Here is a 20057-nt window from a genome sequence, read left to right as displayed (position 1 = left end):
TTGACTTTCATAGAAATTATGGGAGATCAGTACCCTTAAAAATCAGGCCAATTTATCTAGGTCTCAGAACATGCACTTGAGTAGCCTAATTTTGAGCATCTTCATCAGAAAATGTTGGTTCAGAGTTGAAAATAATCAACTTCCATATTAACCACAGAATGTATTACCCCAAAATGAGGCAGGGAATTTACAAGAGATCTATTCTCAGTATATGTTGAATATATGGCATCAGCACAAAACCCAAAACAAAAGTCAGGGTCTTTAGATTGGAAAGTGGAAAAATATGATTATTGTAATAAAATACACATATTCATCTGTGCTCCTATGTGGCATGGAGACAGAAAATGGAACAAATCACAATCTCTCTTCCCTCCGTTGATCTAGATTTGTAAATGTATAAGCAGTGGCAGTTGTTGTCAGTGTATGGGCATGAGATACTGAGGTTTTCAAAAGTGTGATTCAAAATCTCATGTTAATAGACCAAGTACTCCCCTTATGGTAGAACATGAACTAGCTGGCATAACTGGTCTTTCCCTATCTTAAATTCCAGTGGTTCTGCAGGAGTACAAAGAGCAGCCAGGAAAGGTATGCACTATTTAGTGTGCTTTAAATTACTATTGATTTTAGAAGAGCTTCAGAATTCTTGTCTGTAGTACCCATCAGCCAGTGCTACTGTTTTTTTCTTTCTTTTAATTTTTTTTTTTTTTAATTATTATTATTCTTAGAGTACAAACTTTCTTCCTCAGTTCTGTTTTTAATGCTAAGGTGTTATTAAAAAGTTATTAAAACCACCAGCATTAGCTGTCAGAATACAAATGAACACAAACACTAATGTGCCTTACCTCTGCAGAAATATAGCTTACTCCAAATTTCTCCTTTGCCAAGTTTGCTGTTGGTTTTTGGTTTTGTTTTGTCTTTAATAGTCCATATCCTCACACAAGACAGCCTCTGTGTGAAGGGCTGGATCCTGGAGCCACATGGATATCCAATATGCAAGGCCCAGGCTACACAGCAGTCCTGCAAACATGCAGATTCTTACAGAAAAACCCCTGGCTTCCCAGGACCAAAGCCAGATGCTGCAGCTGCTCTGGAGCTACAAAGTGGTGTTGGCATTCCTATCTAGATGGGCTGTTATAAATTAGCAGAGTACACTCACAGTTTTTGGTGAAATTAAGCATTGTTTTGAAACGATAGGAGCACCCACAGGTTCCCTTTAACCCTTGCAATATGTAATCATTTAATCACAAATATACAGATCACAAAGACCCATTTTATTTTCCCCTCACCCGGACACCTGCCCAGGGCTGTGTTCAGTAACACAGAAATGATCCTTCTTAAAGCTAAGATTAGGAGTTTCTGAACAATGTCTGCACAAGGACAATGCATCAATGACTAGCAGTGAAGTAGAGCTAAGCAAATCAGAAGATAAAATAAGTGGCCCTAATCTGTAGTCACATGTCAAATTCAACAGAAAAACAGAAGCAGAATTCTTTCTGATCTGAAAGAATTTTAAAAGCATCCATTTTAGCCCACCTGTTGTTTTCCTGGGTGTAGCCAAATGTGACAATGCAGAAAGCACTCAGGTACTTGAGATCTCACAAGAAAACAGGTCTTTTGGTATGAATTTTTTGAGAAAATAAGCCTGGAAAAAGCTGCAGACTAAGCTGGCCTCTGCAGAAAGTGAAGAGTTCACTGCCTAGCATGATATGTACAGTGCTACTGCTTCGAAGAAAACAGCCCCGCTTTTTCATTCCTACAGAGCTGAGCCTGAATCCAGAGCTAAATGGAAGCTTTGAACTTGTGGGTTCCTCCAAAGCTGCTTTCTACTGTATGAATCTCAATAATCTCAGCTGGAGGAAACATTTTGACATCATCTGGTCTAGTGCCTTGCTGTGCTACAGTGGATTTCTGGCTCAGCCAGCAACACAGTGTCAAGGCAGTATCTTATCATTTTTCCCTAACTCTCTCCACACAAGCAGACTTCTGCACTTCCCCAGACATCCCAGGATGAATGGGAAAACAGAGATTTATTCTAGCAGCACTGATTTTCAGACCACACACCTTCCATCAGATTATACTCCCTGTGGATATCAACACAGCATATTCTGAATAGGAAATTCTTTGGTTTTCACGGTTTAGATTTTACCAGGCTCATAATTTATTTTTCTTTATGCCACTGCTTGCCCACAATCTTTTAAGAGGAACCCATTTATTTTAAGAACACTACTGGCTATTTTTCAGAAAATATCCTTTTGTGCAAAGAGTATCTCTAGTCTGCAGCTAAACAGGTGTGAGTATGTGGGACTGTGCCTACATGTGTTAGTCTCCACTGCTTCTCCTTTGCACCTGTATTTATGGGGTAATGCTGCCAGTAATGACAACCTGTAAAATTGCAAGCTGAGTTTAAAACTTTCCACCTACAGGTAAATGAGAAAATGGAAGATATCATCTAATAAAAGACATGGAGGGCTGACAGAAAGCAGCTTGCTTTGTATTCAGATCAGTTACTTGTGCTATTTCATCTGACTGACTTCCTGGTTTGGTTAAATGTTTGTATCTCTGCCAATTGTTCTGATGCATAACCTGCACAAACAATTGATTTCTAGGAACAAGTCAATTTTTGTTTTAATTGTGTGCTTTTGTCCTCACTGTGCTCCTAATAAAAGTTTAAATAATCTGTGGCAATCTGAGCAGTCAGGAGTGTCCCTGTCTCTCTCTAGGCACAGGAGACAGGAGCCTGAAGGAGGCACAAGGGAGCACGATTCAGGTGTCCTCTTCCTTAGCACCATCCATGTAATGGAGAAGGCTCAGTGTGACAAGCCTACCAGAGGACTTTTTAATCCCAGAAATGCAAACTTTTATTGTTAAAATTCAGAATGGAAAATGTAGGTGTAGATTCTGAAAACTTTAGTCATATGCTGCTGTAATATGCATGTTTCTGTAGACTGTCTTCTATGCTGTTTACAAAGGCACACGTATATTGTGTGCCTCTCCTTTATTTCATGATGATGTCATTTTTTTGTTATGGGTCCCAAAAGAAGAAAGATATTTATTTTTATTGTATACTTGTAGACAGCCTGTTTTAAAAGTGTTTTTGGAAGTAGAAAATACAGGAAAAATATAACTGCTTTTTTTCCAAACATGGACACAAAAAGGGAGAACCAAATGAACAAAAACCTGGCCATTTTCTCTTTTCTGAATAATTCACATGATTTATCACAGTAAACACATTATTAATCCTCCTCATCTTTAAGCCTTAAAAGCTGCCTGTAACATTGGGGAAAAAAATAAAACTACAACTCTCCTGTCTTATCTGCTGTAAAAAAGACTTGACTAAGAAAAGTAGCAACTAGAATATTTTCAGACAAGTTGTTCCCAGTAGGCTTTGTTCTAGGTGCCAATGAAATTACTATCAGTTTTGATCACTCCTGGGATCACTAGGATGTTCTGCCTCATACTGAGAAAAAAGAGTGTGATACATGACCTAAATATGTAATGAGAACGCAAAGCAGAGGTGAGCATGGACAAGTCACAGGATACTTAATGTAAAACATATTTTGAAGAAGTTATGGCATGTCAATAACTTGATTCCTTCTTCAAGAGCTTAAAAATATGTCTCCTATACACCACAAAGGTGATTTACCAGCAGTGGCTGACTTGGCAGAGTGTACACCAGACTGTTGTCTTATAATTACTTTTTCTGAATTATTGTAGTGGGAGTAATTCCTATTGTGGGTGCTTCTGCTGATGAAGAATCTCATGGGAGAGGTGCTCCATGGGGAAGCCCAGCAGATGTTGAGATAAAAAGAATGTTCTCAGAGAAACACCTGCACACTTGTCTTGACACAGAAGGATGAGCCCTAATAAAGTCTGCTGGATCTAATTTGTTCATCTCTGAAAACAACTCAGATCAGCTCTCACTGGAAATGCATTCACTCCTTCAGAAAAGTGTAGAAAAATCAAGTAGACATCTGGAGTGAATTGTCCACTGAGATGAGAAAAGGAGAACCTCATGTCATCTCATATAGATTTATTAAAAGTAGGGTGGGTCCTGAGAAAAAAGTTCTTGATTAAGAGAAGCTCTGAACTCCATTACTGGTGGCCTGGATGTAATCTGAAAGATTGGCCAAGTACAACTGTGTCTCAGGATGGGAATAGGCAGCCATCAGTCTTCTGTCTCCCCATCTGGTGCAATAAATGCAATCAAGGAGAACTTCACAAACAAAAACAGAAAAACAAACATCATGACACGAGTAGAGGTCCTGCAGATTGTCTAAAAAATATGTTATTGTCCTTGTCCTTTTTTCAGCCAAAATCATTGGGAAGGGCTGTAGCCAAGACTGTAATGTTATTTGATATCATCTTACATCATTGCCAAGGTGAGGGAAAGCAACTTTCTCTTATATTCCCCTCCCATGGGAGAAAAGGTGGTGTTGTGGGGAAGAGTTGGTTGGTATTTGTTGCAGTTTTTCATGTAAATCATCTCTTTGTTCCTTTGTCTTATACCTTCCATTGCTATCATTGTACTGCTGTTATTCACTTTCTTATTTCATTTTTGTTTCCAGTAAATTTTTCTTATCTTGAACCATGACTTTCACCTTTTGTGCCTCTAATTCTCAACTCCATTCCTGGACCAAGAAGGGGAAGGGGTGAGTAAGTGAGTGGCATCTGGTTTGGGAGAGTCTTGGTGGGGGCACTGAACTGGGGAATACCATTTTTAAACCACAGATATCCTATGTCAGGAAAAAACCCAAAACTTTTCATTAAAATTATAAGAACTGTGAGTATGGATAGGATAAATCTAGTTACTTTTTAATGAGTGGGTGATAATGGTGGCAAACCTTAGGGATGCTTTTCAGAGAAATCTTTACTAGAGGCTAACAACCCCACCTGACTTCAGAACCAATTGTTGAAATGATTGGATAATATTCCACAGATATAAATACACTATTTGAGCTGGTATGTCCATGTAACACTGCACTGTTTTTTGTATTGCTGTGTGGGTCACTAATACCTAAACCACCTCTGCCCTGTGCTCCACATCTCTTTCAGATTATGGCCATAACAAATGTAGCCCAAGATCTTTACAGTCACAAAATAATCTATATTCACTGACATTAACATCTCAAGAAATATGACTCTGCATTATTCATACCAAAGCATAAATGACCCTTCTGGAATATTTAGCCTTCCCAAGCTTCTTCTGCTATCATTATGTTCTGCTCATGATTTAATATGCTATGACAATTTGTGGTGGTCTTTCAGTACTGACCAGGTGTGGTGAAAGCTTCTGTCTGCTGCAGAAAGGAGATGGGAAAAGATACACCTTCTTAGGACCAAGTTTGATATAAGAACATGGCGGACATATTCATCCTTGGCAGGAGTGATGGCAAGAAGCATCCTGTAAGCAGGATGGTAACAGCAGCACAACCAGTGACTGAGGCATGTGATTATCTAACCATCACCACCATCCTTTACTTGGCACTCATCAGGCTGCGCCTGGAACACTGCATGTGGTTTGTGAATCCCTAATACAGAAAGACACTGATAACCTGGAGTACCTGCAGCAGAGAGCCATCAGGATGACCTGGAGCTGCAGTCCTTGCCTTTGAGGGCAGACTGAAGGGCCTGGGCTTGTTCAGCCTGAAGAAGAGATGGCTGCAGGGGAACCTTACAACAGCACCTCATACTCATGGGGTGGTGAAGAAGAGAGGGGCAGGTTTTTCATAGTGAGGCCTGGTGGAAGAACAAGAGATGACAGGCATATCTTGAAACGAGAGAGGTTTAGACTCTTTCTTTAGATATGAGGCCAAACTTTTTCACATTCAAGTAGTGGAACAGGTTACCCAGACACACTGTGCCACCTTGGAGGTTTTCAAGGCCTGATCAACCTGGTCTGTACTGATGACTTACCATGCTTTGACAGGGAGTTGGACTACCTGAGCTACCTTCTAGACTGAGTGATCCTATGATCCTTGTGACTTTGGATGCACTCAGACTGATTGCTTGCAGTTCTCTTGGGCCAAGACAGGAATTAGCAGATAAAGAAATCCTTATGGCATGACCAAAGTATGAGTAAGCATCCTGAAGGGAACTTGGACTATGACTTACTTTGGAACAAAAAATATCTACATTTCTTGTTCTTATCTGCAACAAATAGATTCACTGACAAATAACCCTTTGTCACAAAGATCAATTGAATCGATGAATGAATCATGAATTGCCCACTTTGTTCCACTTTGCTCTATTGAAAAATGTTTGTGCTGATTGCCTGCCAATGTATTTTGTTGTCCCAGCAGATGAACTGCTGTGAGCATAATCTGTTATTTGCATCAGTTCCATTACCAATTTCATAACTGTCTCTTGTGGTGCAGAGGAGGACTCAGCCCACCTGGTTTACATAAACTCCAGCCACTGTATGATCTGCCAGGAGGAGGATAAGGCATTTTGTAAAAGAGCTTTCAGACATCCCTACAAGTGTTTGCACTGCACTGAGTTTTATATCATTTCTGTGTGAGTATGACTTGCATTTAATTTTGACCTATGTGGGCTCACCACAGGCAACAGAGAAAGATTAGCCAGTGTATTTTTGTGTGAAAAAAAACCCCACCTTCATTTGGGTTATCAGATCTGGGAAAACATCCTACAAGTCTGTTGGAAAAATATCTGAACTCTGTTGACTGACATACACAGTCTATCATCTGTGTACAACCTACAAAATGCAGAAAATGCTGTTTTCTAATGAACTGAGATAAGCAGGGACTGTTCCTTGGGGCAGCGCCTGAGGCTGTGTGCTAAAGGAACTTTCTGTCAGGTCCATCCTGAGTCAGATACTGTCTTAGTACCTCAAATTCAGAAACAGCCTTTTTTATTACTGTTAAAACACTCTGTTCTGACATTTTATCTGAAGGGCATGAAGAATGGTGTGAATTTCTGAATTCTGCTGTGTGTCAGGGGTCCATGCAGAGTTGTAAGATGTTGTTTCCTACAGAGTGTAGCAGCTACATGGGATACATTACAAGTACCTTAGTGGCACAGACAGTTTAAGAACATCTTTGTATTGGAAGTGGTTTTGACCTGTTAGATACCCAGAAAACCCTCGGAGAATATCCATATACAAATGTGTGTTTTCTGCTGGGGTACATTGACTTCAGCTGGCTGTCAAGTGCCCACCAAGAATTTTCTCACTCCTCTTCCTCAGCAGGACAGGGGAGAAAAATACATAAAATAAAAATTAAAACCACATAGGTAAAAATAGTTTGATTAAAAAAACCCAAAGACCATGTGTGGAAGAAAAGGAGAATGTATTCTCTAACTATGTCAGCAGATGATGTCCAGTTTCTTCCTGGGAAATAGGGTCTCAGTGTGTTGCTTTGCAAGACAAATGCCTTAATAACAAACACTCTCCCACCTTCTCATCCTTTCTCTCATCCTTTATTGCTGACCATAACATCATATGGTGTGGAAATTTTAGTCAGTTTGGGTCAACTGGTTTTGCCCCCTCCTGCTGTCTTGCTCACTCCCAGCCTACCAGACTCTGAGGGTGGGGGTGTGGGGTGGGATAGAGCTTCAATGCTGTGTGAACACTGCTCAGCAGTGCCCTAAAAAACTGTGTGTTACCAACACTCTTCTAGGTACCAACACAAAGTACAGCACCCTGAGGGCTGATGTGGGGAAAGTTAAACCAATCCCAGCCAGATCCAATACACCTACATGTAAAAAAATGTCTATACTTGAATCCTATTGAGGAAGAATATTTCCTACAGCAGCTGGAGAAAGAGGGAAGGAGAGAGGGATAGGGAAAAGCATTCTGTTACAAGAGGCACTTGGCTAAAACATTGCAAAGAATGAGTCAAAAAGATCTCCCACTCATTTGGCTGCCACCCAAGTGGGAAAAGTAAGTTGTGTAATTTTTGCAAGAAGGGATAATCTAAATGAGCAGTAACTGCAAGTCTTGATGGATTTCTTCCCTTCCCAATAATTTTTTGCTACTACTACTTAGTTCTAGTAATCCAGATGAGCTATTATGAAATTGTGGCAAACTGTTAGGCATCATACAGCCTTCATGGAGTAGAGCACACTCGGACTTGTGTCCTTCCAATACTGCTTAGAGCAGGTATATTTTTTTTTCTTTCCCCCAAAATATGCATGTGCATTCAGGGCTCAGTGCAATATGAGACTTTCTAAAGGACAACAGTCTTCTCAGAGACCGAATGAGGGAATTCCAGCAGTAATTCCTGTCATCAGAGAAGGGAGATTTCTAGGAACTAACTTTCCCTTGTTTCACAGGGAGTATGCAATCCTGAGCTAATGCTGACTCAACAGTAACAGGGTGTGAGAAATTGCAGATGCAGCAGCTGTAATTGCTCGAGGAGAAGTCCTTGCCTATCCATGAATGATAAAAATTGAATCTCACATGCCAGTGGCAATTTTAGATAAATTACTCAGTAAACTGATTAGATTGTATGCGAGTAAATTATAATGGACAGGCAATAACTGAAAAATCTCAACAGATACAAACTTTGCTATTAAGCTCCTTTTCAAAACATAGGTTGAAATATTGTGAATATATTTTAATAAGGTATTCAAAGAACAACACTGTCTTCTCCATTTTTTTTCTTGCTTCTGTCTGCTTCTAGGAAACCCCTTGCTGTGTAAATATAATTACACTATGCTTGCCTATCACAAGAACTTTTGCACATAGTTCTTTTTTTCGTGATACAGTTTCCTGAGATGTTAGCTCTCCAGACATGGAAAACAAACTTGAGCAGTATTGCCTTTGATAATTGCTGTCTGTGTTAAAGTATGGGTGTGTTTTGTTCTCAGTAAGGACTAACAGAGCACTTCTGTAATACAAAAGAGGTCATGACCCAGAGATAGTCACAACACCTGTTAATAATGTGCATGGACTCCTGGGACCACAGGAGACTCAGCTTTTTCTAATATACATGGCTCTACATGCTTTTGCATAGGAATATTGAGGTTGGAGAAAAACCTCTTAAATATACTGGAGATAATAAGGTACTTGATACCAGTACTGGCTACTGATTATTTTCCTAGGGTGATGCAGGAGTGACAGCAGTACTTAAACTTGTAGTACCAGAAAAATTCACATCATCTATTGGCACTGTTAATGGGTTTCAACTATTAGTGTTTATTGTTTATTGAGCATCATGGATTTTTCTCCTTCAAATTTGTGTACAGAGATAATTTGTAAAGGAAGAGACTCCTTTTTTTAACAGAGAGTTTGTGAAAAGTCCTGCCTCCAAATCTGTGAGAGATGAAGAAGGCGGTTTCTTGGCACTGTCACACTAGACCTCCTTGGAGAGAGTGTCTCCACCAAACAGCTTTGAAGCTGCTAGTATTTAAAGTGACATTCTTAACCTTCCAGAAATGTCAGATAAAGATATGTTCACAGAAAGCTTTGGTGGTGCCAGACAGTCAGCAGTCAGATCTGTGTAGTTAAGTAAAAATAAGTATTGTATTGCCCACAGATTTGCTGGGGACATGGAGATCTCTTGATTCTGTAGGTATATCATTATTGGGAAAGATATCTTGTGATGCTTCCCTTTGGTGACTTGAGACATTTATGGATTTTTTTAGTTGTGTGTGATAAGTCTGAGGGTTGTCAGTGGTAGACCACCAAATTTAAGAGCTGATTGCTTTTCCAAGCCTAAGAAGTATCACATATTTTAAGGTTTCATGCAAAAATTGACAGCTTTCTAGAGGAGAGAAAGATGTCTGAATGCCTGACTTGACACTATAAACTGTCAGAGTCTGCCAATGCAGATAAATGATTTTGTGTTTTACTAGTATTATCAGAATTTAGTGGTCCCTGACACCTTGAGAACCCATAACACTGGGCAGGCATGTGATGATACCTCTTCAGAACTCCTCCCATGTCCAGTGACTTCAAACCTGGGATATCATGAAAAGTTTGGGGTAAGACATTTTCTTAATAAAATTGCCTCACTGCTTTTCTTCCATGATTTTCTTAACTTTTATTTTTTTGGCTTAAGTACAATTTTAGAGTCTACAGCAATCACTGTCTGGAAGCTCACCTACGCATTCTGTGCAGAAATACCCCACGCTGGCCATTTTGAAGTCACCATGTGGGGAGTTCCCTTGCCTTTGATCCACCAGATAAAAACTGACTATGAAAGTTCAGAATCAAGTTTTTAGTTCCATAACCAAAGAGAGGCTAGATAACAAACTACCCATGTTTATAACAGCTGCTGAGATGTCTTGAAATTGAACCTTTGTTCATCAGCATGAAATGTATTTGTGTACAAAACCATGCAATTTTAAATTTCTTTTCTTGCAAAAGAAGCCTGTGCATTTGCACTGTGCATAAATCACTCAACTCTCCTTAGCAATTTTTGCCCCTGTTGGCCTATATCAACTTCTTTGTCTGAGTTGAAGCATTTCTAAAGCAGACTAAATATTTACACAAAAAAAAATCAACATTTTGCTAAAGTCTAAAGTTAGTAACTCATTTGAGGAAAAATTATCACTATAAACTCAGTATGGATTTAGCCTGTCTGGCCTGCTATTAGTCCCTCAGCACCCAGGCAGGCCAGCCTGGCTGCCAGTCAGCACATCAGGCCAGTTTAAAGCCAGGGACAGGATTTGGTGATGGGCCTCAATGGTGAATAGAACAGGGGAGAAACAAAAGGGACTGTGGAAGTCCTTCTTATTAGGAAGTATTACTGATGGAAAAGGGAAGAACTAGAAACTATGGGAATGCAGCTCAGAGAGCATGAGGAGACCAAGTGGGATTTCTGCTGGGGGATACAGGAGGTCAAAATGTAAATAATATGAAAGAAATGGATGAAAAGTAAGACTTCATTAGTTTTGTTTCTAAGGAAAGAACTTCCTTACCATCAAGTATATATTTTTGACTACAAATTAAATATTTGCAAACTAAAAACAAAATATTTGCAAAAATAATTCATGAAATATTTCATAGAAATGTAATTTTCTCTCAATTTACTAAAAAATTTAATCTTACTGAAATATTTTAGCTCATTTTCTCAGACTCTGAATGGAAGAGAAAAATTATCTATGGAGAGGTACACTTCTCTTGCTATGAGGTAAGACTTACTTCCATGTGTAAAACATGTTTTTTTATGTGAATGCTATATAGTAGAAACAAACTGCATATGCTTTAATAGGTTAAGAAGAAAAAAAAAAAGGTAAAGCAGATGACTGGACAAATTTAAAATGCATAAATTTTCTCTAAAATTTTCTGCTGTAATATTGTCTGTGAATTTCCTGATTCCTCAGTTATCAGAAAAGCTGACTTTGAGGAAAGAAAGTCTAAATTTGTTCATATTTTTGTTGAAATTTTCATGTCTCTTTATTTTTTACAAGCCATATTACAGACTTGGGCACTCAGACTTAGCATAGCCCTAAAACATAAAATGGTAGCAAGTTGCTCTATAACAGAGCAGAACTAAATTGAGAGAAGGCTGTGCAACAAGCACCAGATATAGTCCCACTAGAGCTGGGATTATAATCTGTTCAATTTGAGGTCACCATCTTTCTTTTCACAAAATAAACAAAAAAACCCAAAACCAAACATTTAATTGAAAACCAAACAAAAACCTAATAAAACGACAACAAGAAAAACCCAAACCAGAACCAAGGAAATTTTTTTTTGCCAGAGCACAGATTCAAAAACCGGAAAAACATTTGAAATGTTTGACAAGTTACCAGTGCAATTCTTCTGGAAGTTGGGATTCTCTAGCGGGTGCCCTGGGATGCGGCACTGGAATCTGTGCTGCCAGAACTCGGGAAACCAGGGGTTGCGGGTGTTGGTGTCCAGCCGCAGCTTCAGGTAGTAATCATCGAACGCCAGCACCTCAGGAGACTGCAGCTTGATAGTGATGCCTCCATTTGCTTCGGGTTCGTAGCCTTCAATGACCTCATCTCTGTCTGCCCAGCCGTCACTGAAAAGAGGCAAAAAGCCGCTTATTACACAGAGACAGAAAGCTGGTTTTGGAAAAGCCACCAGCCAAAGGCAGGCCGGCACCCTTGGAAGAAAGTGATTAATGGGGAATCTAAAGATGTAAAATCCAGGCAGAAAAAGCAGAGTGATAGAGACTTGTAATGAGCAGTCTGACTGATTTTGTGCAGGGTCCTCATTAACTCATCCAGAATAATGAGGTTTTCTCCTTGTCCTTCTGGAAAGGTTATTTAGGCATAGCTTGTGCTGTGATATCCCTGTGACTGAAGAGATTCTACTTAAATTTTGCTGTCCTGTAAGAGGTGGAAACAGAAAATTACTGTTGTTGAAAAGGAAAACAAGCTAGAATTCTGGATTTTTTTTTCAAAATAGACCTCAGCATGTATGGATCATACAGGTGGAAGAGCAATTCAAATCAAACATGACATGAGAATTGCATTCTGTTGGAAGAGAATGAAGTAAGACTACTCAACCAAAGTAAGTAAGACTACTCAACCAAACCAGAAAGAAAACCAAATGCTATTCTCCCCCTGAATGGGATTTGTGATAAAATGCTTTTTTTCCCCCACATCCTTCTTATTTTTATTTTTTTTCTTTTTTCTTTTTTATTAAGAAAAATGGCTTTCTGCTTTACTTCCCTGTTTTTCATATATGAAATGCTTTTGAAAACCTGAAGATAAAGCTCTTTCTTGACAACATTATTTCATGGAAAGTCTATGGAAAGTCTATCTTAACAGGTTTGAATAAAGTCCATTGGGCTTAGCATCTGAGCTTTAGTTTAGTTCTTTAGTTTTTTCTCTCCTTCTTTAAGTGCCCATTGATTTAGTGTCATTCTGCAGTTCTTATTAGCATACCCCAAGAACAATGCTTTTACAGTATAATTTAAGTGCAAGTATAAGTCAGACATTGCTTAATCTTAAAATGCTGGGCATGTAATGGGAGAAATAGATTATTCTGGCACCTCAGATCCAGGTCTATTGCATTCAGAATCAAATCAGCTGCACTGCTTCTGTGAATAGCAGACAGATGAAGCACTTCCAGCATCAAAGAGCTCAAGAGGTAAAATACAATTCACCACTGAGAGAAGTCTCAGATTCACCCAAAAGAGAATTGCATCCTGAATTCCAGACAGACTGAAAGAAGGTCTTTGTTAGAAGCCTTTTACACACAGCCTTGAGAAGAGTGTTGTGGTGCAGACCATTACCAGCTGAGGGCATTTATGAGACACTCAGCACAGGTGTGCCTGGATCACCACAAAAGAAAATATAGATGATTTGAAGTAGCAAGCTCTGTCACAGTCCTGGTCAAACAGCTGTAAAGTGACTATGTACTGGACATGTGTGAGCTTTTGGCCCTCAGCCACCACACTAAACAGCGGCATGGTTTAGTTGGCATTCACATTAACTGCTGCATCTCTGCTCCAAGGACACAGAAATAAAATGGCAGTTTTCCATGAAAATACAGGAAAATCCATGTAGTAAATTCTTTCCACATCTGAAACACAACACATGCCTCTATTATGGAAGTTATTTGAGACATGGAGCATCTGGCAGTGCAGAGTAATCAATACATTCCTTTCAACCTAGTCTCAGTATCTCAAAATCTATATTTTAAGATGGCACTCCATGGCATCTTTGAGGCAGGATTCCTCCTCTGTTTCCCCCTTTGCCAAGGCCTTGCAGTAGAACCACCCAAAATTTCTGAGTTTACAAACTGCTGACAAATATCTTCATACAGCATGAGATACACACGTGTGCCTGTTGCATTTCAAACACAGTATAAAAGCAAAGAGCTGGGGTAGATGCAGGGTGTAGGTCACAGGAGTGAGACAGAGATTTTGGAAGTGTCCCAAAGGAACTCTCCCTGTCAAGCTGAACCTGTCAGAAGCTGCTGGTCACTTAGCCTGGGGTGCAGGTTACTCAATGTCTTGTACCAATACAGCCCCAGTGACACCCACCTGGCTCAGCCTTGAATTGCCTCAGGGGTGTACAGAGTTACAAACCTACAATTTGTCCATCCCTGCTCCCTGCCCCAGCAGACTGCCTGAAATTCTGGAGAGGGAAAGATGCCATGGTTCAGCTTCTCTGCATCACCCCACTCTCTACTTGTCCGCATGCTGAGGATAAACAATAAAACGTACCATGCTCCCCCAACTACTTCATGACAGACCATGGTCTAGGTAATCCTGGTCTAGATAACCTATACTAAGGTAAAACCATGAAAATTAACTTTCTGTATTTCACATAATTCAAGATGGAAATTTTCACTAGAGAGGAGAAAAGGACACAATATTTATTTTTTCTTATGTGGGGGAAAAGTAAGAAAGAGATCACTCTTAAAGTATGAGTAATTAGCTCCTAATTACTTAATTACCTCACTATTTGTCACAATGTTTTTGGTTTTCAAACAGTAGACTCAAGCAGAAACATTAGCAAGACATAAGAATTAAGTAAATTGAGCCATTTTTTACAAGACCTTGTTGAAATGAGGTAGTTTTGCTACTGCTTGGATTCCTACCAGCCAAAAAACAGCTATTTATTTTCCTCTCCCCTTCCCCAATATGTTTAGCTTGGAAAACGGCCACATAAATTCTGAAGACAAAATGGAACAAATCTCCAAAACAAGAGAAAGTGTATTTTGAGTTCTCTGAGGGCAGCTCATTGAAAAGTTCCCCTAAACTGGAACACAGATTGTCACCTAATGTTTCTTTGTCTCTTTCTGGCTCCAAATATATTTTATTCTCTTTTCAGATTCCTCAAATTGTTAAATCTGTCTGATAAGTCTCATCCTCAGCAAAATGTGAAGAAAAATCACTGGAATCAGAGAAAAAATGGTTCATGGGTATTGAAGCTCATATGGGAGCTTAGTTCTACTTCCAGTAAAATCAAGGAAGCAAAGAAGAGTCCTCTGGTTTCTTAGGGGATCCATGCCATCCTGGCAGCTGCAGGCTGACTGAGGTGAAATTTACCCTAAGTGGGACGTGCAGCCCTCCCTGCAGCTGTGGGAGGATTATTAGAGATCCAAGATCCTGTTATAACACCTTTCTGGATTTCCTGCAGCTGTTTATATGCATTTTAAAAAGATTGTCTGGAAGCACTGCACCCCTGGTGTCATATGAATAAATGGATAGTCTAGAAGATGGTGGGGAAAAAAATTACATTTTTATTGCTTGGTGACAGTATGATACTGATGGTCAGATGACAGTGACAGAATCAAAGACCAATAGCTGAGTCAACATAAAAATGAAATTTCATTTTAAATAGGAAGCACATACTATTCTTTTGTTGTCAGAACAAGTACATTCCACCTACTATCCTCCTTTCATCCTGCTGAATAGCAAGTAGCACTGCACACAGCACTTTTTGCTAGTCTGTTTTTCTGTGCCTTTGCTACAGATTTCAGGAGGTGGCCCAATATCCATTACCCAAACTGCCACCCCTGCTAAGTGTCCATGTGACAATGTAGCTTTGAAAGGTGCTGGGTACCTTGTGCAACTGTTGATCTGAAGCTCTGTGAGGGAGTTTCAAGTGTGATGACAGCAGAAACAGTGAGGGAGGGAAAAGCATGTGGGTGTCAAACTAGCAACCACTCTTTTTGCTCTTAGGAGAGAAAGAACAGCTTTTGTTGTGGTTTTCTGGTGTTTATCACAATAAAAACGGTCACTGATACTCCACAAGCTGCTCTTGGTCCAAGTCCCAGTCTGGTGACTGATATTAATGATACCAAATCCAAATTACAATGTTCACTCACAAACAAAAATCAAGTGGAAAGGGAAAAAGCTCAAAGCTACCCCAGAGGATAAGGAGTCCTAGTTACCACTATCACAGACGAGATTTGAAGAAACAAAGCTTTTTTTTTTCCAATCAGTTTACTGTTCTGTTAATATGTGAAAATGGACATCACTGAATTGTGGCTTAAGCATCTTAGCCTCTCTATATTTTCTAAACTGCAGTCACATATATTCTTGTGACTGAAACACCGGGAGAAATGGAATGGATTTCCAATTTCCTCTCCTCTTCCAAACATGAATACTGTCAGCTGCTTTTCACAAGGGCTGATGAGACAACCAGCAATCAGCCTTTCTATTTTCATCTCTTCAGGGCTTAACTCTTAAGTGATGCAGCAGCAGCTCTTCTCTGCTTCTCAGCACAGTGGTCAGAGAGTTACTCATCCAGATGCTTTTTCCAAACGGCAAACCCACAAAAGTAAACACACTATTGTTTATGAGGACTGCTTTCCCTGTGATTGTTGTCGAGTTAGCATCCTTTCACAAGTAATGAAAATGACACACATTTGTTAGTCATGGATACTGACTGGCAATTTAATCCCTGCACCCTTGAATTGTTTGATCTGACTGTCCAAACCTATAGAGGGCAATTGATTTAGAGTCCTCTGACTGGAGAGCTGCAACCCCCTTTTGAATTAACTGAGGTTATGTTTTCTTAAGAAGTTTTTATTCATTGTGAGATATTTTCTTTCTCTATGGACAAGTTATAAAAGATAAGAAATTAAGAGCAGGAAGCCCTTTTAAATGCTAAATGAATTATTTCTGCAATAATCCTTTTGCCTACAGCAGATATTCTTGTCATTATAAAACCAAATAAGTCAATCATATTAACATGATTTCTATCTCTTTAGTTTCAAGTATTCAACCTTCACAGCAGCTCCCTGCAGCTATCCCATTCAAACAGGGTGACAGGGAACTACGTGACCATAACTGTCACACAAAATGCTCAGAATCTACATTTGTGCCTTGCTTCATTTCCACAAAATTAAAGTCCATGCCAGTAAGCACATCTCCCTTGTCATGTTGATATATGTCCCTGCAGAGCCCAGTGCTGAATGCCTTCTTGCCACAGTCTCAAGGCTGCCAGCTGGCCTGCTGTTCTGTCGAACTTCTAATGCATTTAAGTATGAGGACAGCACCACTCAGAGAATTCAACATTCAATCAAGTGCCAAGACATTTTGTTGATATGTTAATAGCTGTATTTTTAAAAACAAATCTTATATGCTGGATTATATATGTTTTTGAAAGGCTGGACATTTTAATTGCAAATACTTTTTGCAAAACTGTTCTTCTGTGGAGTAGTCAGACACTTCTTATTTAGAGGCTCAGACACTGCTTATGTAGAGGTATTTCAAAGTGCTACAAAACCCAAAATAGTGCTAAGTAGCACTTAAATAATTTGTTATTTGATTCTGGCAAATACCAGTGGTCTCATTTTCTAGAGCTGGTCAGACTTGGAAGCTGCAAATTTCACTCTCTCATTTTACAGAAGTCTTTTCTGACGGCATACCACTGGAAAAGCCTGCACACATTCTCCTGTCTGCGTGCAAGAGTTGTATAACTCCTCTTCTTTACTGGCAGAATGGATGGAAACAGAGCTCAGCATAAGGCCAACCCAAAAAGTGGCAGTGTGGCAAGTGGAATAATTTCATAGGAAAAAGAAAAAAAAGCAGTGTTGCCACTTGCTATGATCATAGGTGGTAGAATCAGGCCCAGAGTTACTCACGAACAGCTCTGTAGCTGACTGCTCCGCTGCCTTCTTCTGGGAATAGATTTTTTTTAAAAGAATCCTTTATTTCATCAGCCTGATGTGAAGAAAAAACACAGCTACCTTATTGTGAAGGAGGATGAGCCTATTTGCTGGCAATAAGGAGCACTACCAAAGATACTCAGTGTCTGTGTAAGACATGCCTTAAACAGAAGATGCCATGTAAAGGAAATTGAGACTATCCAATACTCCCAAGTCAGCAACTCAGAAAGTGACTTTCCTCCTTAGGCATTGTCAGTCAATCCCAGCAGTCAGCAATGTCAGCTAAAGGGTGCTGATCATTATTGCTAATGAGTATTGTTGCAAACATGGGAAACAAAAGGCCATTTTTTGCACTTAGTCATTTAGCTAATTCCCCAGAATGACAGACTTGCATTGAAGAGTGGGAGACCTTTCTTTAGTTGCCAACCAGGAATTTTTAAAAAGCATAGTTTTACTTTCACCTGTGTTATAATCCTAGCAATATTAGGAAATTACCCCGTGACTACAGATAAGCCTGTATGTCACTGCTGACAAGAGCAGGCTGAAAGGCTGTGTATTGTCAGTCTGAAACCTGAGCCCTGCTGGCAACTGACTGACCTCCTCAAAACCAGAAGAATCAAGTTCACTAAATTTTCTCAGCTGAAATGAAGATAAATAGGTGATAACATACAATCATGGAACAGCTTGGATTGTAAGGGACCTTAAAAATCATCTAGTTCCAGCCCTCCTGCCATGGGCAAGTACACCTTTCACTAGACTAGGTTACTCAAAGTCACATCCAGTCTAACCTGAATGATTTTGAGGAATGGGGTATCCCCAGGTTCTCTGGGAAACCTGTGTCAGTGTCTCTCCACTTTCACAATAAATAACTTGTTCCTAATATCCTATCTAAACCCCCCCTTTTTCAGTTTAAAACCAATCCTTCCTGTCCTATCAGTACAAGCTCTTGTAAAACTTTTCTCTACATTTTCTTGTAGGCCCTCTTCAGGTGATGAAAGGTGCAATAGGCTCTGAAGTCTCCTCTTCCCCAGGTTTAATAACCCTCAGCCTGTCTTCAGAGTGGTGGAGCGCCATCCCTCTGATCATCTTGGTGGCCTCCTCTGAACTTGCTCCAACAGGTCCAAAACCTTCTGGGTCCCCAGAGCTGGACACCGTACTCCAGGTGAGGTCTCACAAAAGCAGAAAGCTGGAAAAGCCTCCTCTGATGTAGGCCTCAATATAGTCCAGTAGTTTGGCTCCTGCATGTACAGATGGAGATAGGTGGGAGTCATCACCTTCCCTAGCTCCCTGTCTTTCTCAACCACAGTGTCACAAGGTACTTTGGAATTCATATCTGTTTCCTTTTTCCACAACCTCTGCTGGGGTCAAATGTATCTTGAATTCCAGCCTTTATATTTCTGCAGTTTGCTCACCTCCATAGGTCACTCTTGACTAAAATAAGCTGAAAGCATGGGAATATTGGTTCTGCACACTGGAAGCATAAGAAGAAAACCACTGAAGCTCCTTCTGGGAAAGCTTTAGAAAGCAAAAAGTAAACAGAAGACTGCTGCCTTGACAATGTCATGCACACACAAAAGAAGGTACAAGAGGAGCATTTGGTGCCAGACCGCACAGATTTTAGACTGAGACTGAAGAGCATGTCAAGGATCAGAATTACTGAAGAAGAGACTGGTATGATTTACCAGTTAACCCTGCTCCATTTGAGACAGCACCGTGTACCCATCATGGTTTCAATTCTAATGTCCTACAGGAGGTGCTATTTCTTGAGAGAAATTGAGATAAGAAGTTTAAAAAGTTTAAAAATAATTCCAAGACTGTTTCCTGGAGGTGATTTGCCACATTTCTTAGTAAAATTTCTGTCCTTGTCAGGTTCTGCTTCATGACATTGCATAAAACATTTTTCACTTCCCATTCATGATTACTGAAAGCTCAGTCACAGTAGCACATTAGTTATTATATTTCACACAAACAAAAAGTGTTGGTAGGGCTTGAATCTTTTATTTAATCAATCAGAGATTTTTTTTTTAATGAATGACACTCTGTGAAGAACCTAAAGTTGGTAAATGACAGTTCACAATGTTTCAAATTATCATCATTCATTTTCATGTGAATGTTCAAAGTTTTTGCACTGTTCATTTAAAAATGTAGATTATAACCTTGTGGACCATGATGGATTGTATTTTGCAAATATGTATTTACAAAGGTTTTAATTATCATATGTGGTGCATATATTTGCATGCAATTTGCATAATGTAATTTCACTGCCTATCATGCAGGCAATATCTTGGAGAGCCTTTACTGTGAAGACTCTTGATATGTTTGGCATTTTTAAATGTAGTTGCTGCTTTTATGCAGGAAAGGTTTTACTGTTCTCAAGGGTGCACAATGCTGTATATCTTGGAAAATCAGCAACCATTCATGTATTCTCTAAGGCAGTGGCTGATTTTTCAAAAGGGATGCACATGCTTTCACCATAGACTGGCAAGTGGATTAAATCCTTGCTCTGCATTTTTGAAATACATAACATGAGGCATCACTAAAGCACAGTATC

General features: G+C 39.6%; 1 protein-coding gene across 4 annotated transcripts in view; it reads right to left on the bottom strand.

Annotated features, from left to right (window-relative positions):
• Positions 1–20057, bottom strand: part of GRM1 (glutamate metabotropic receptor 1) — a 181561-nt gene that overhangs the window by 54478 nt on the left and 107026 nt on the right. For all 4 annotated transcript variants that reach the window (XM_063151534.1, XM_063151535.1, XM_063151536.1 and 1 more), the window contains exon 4: positions 11716–11951. In XM_063151534.1, coding sequence (XP_063007604.1) covers positions 11716–11951 — 236 coding nt within the window. The remainder of the gene's footprint in view (positions 1–11715; positions 11952–20057) is intronic.

The sequence above is a fragment of the Melospiza melodia genome, chromosome 3 (genome assembly GCF_035770615.1).
Source record: "Melospiza melodia melodia isolate bMelMel2 chromosome 3, bMelMel2.pri, whole genome shotgun sequence".
NCBI lineage: Eukaryota > Metazoa > Chordata > Aves > Passeriformes > Passerellidae > Melospiza > Melospiza melodia.
Note: the sequence above shows the minus strand (reverse complement) of the source record. Positions and strands in the feature narration are given on the sequence as shown.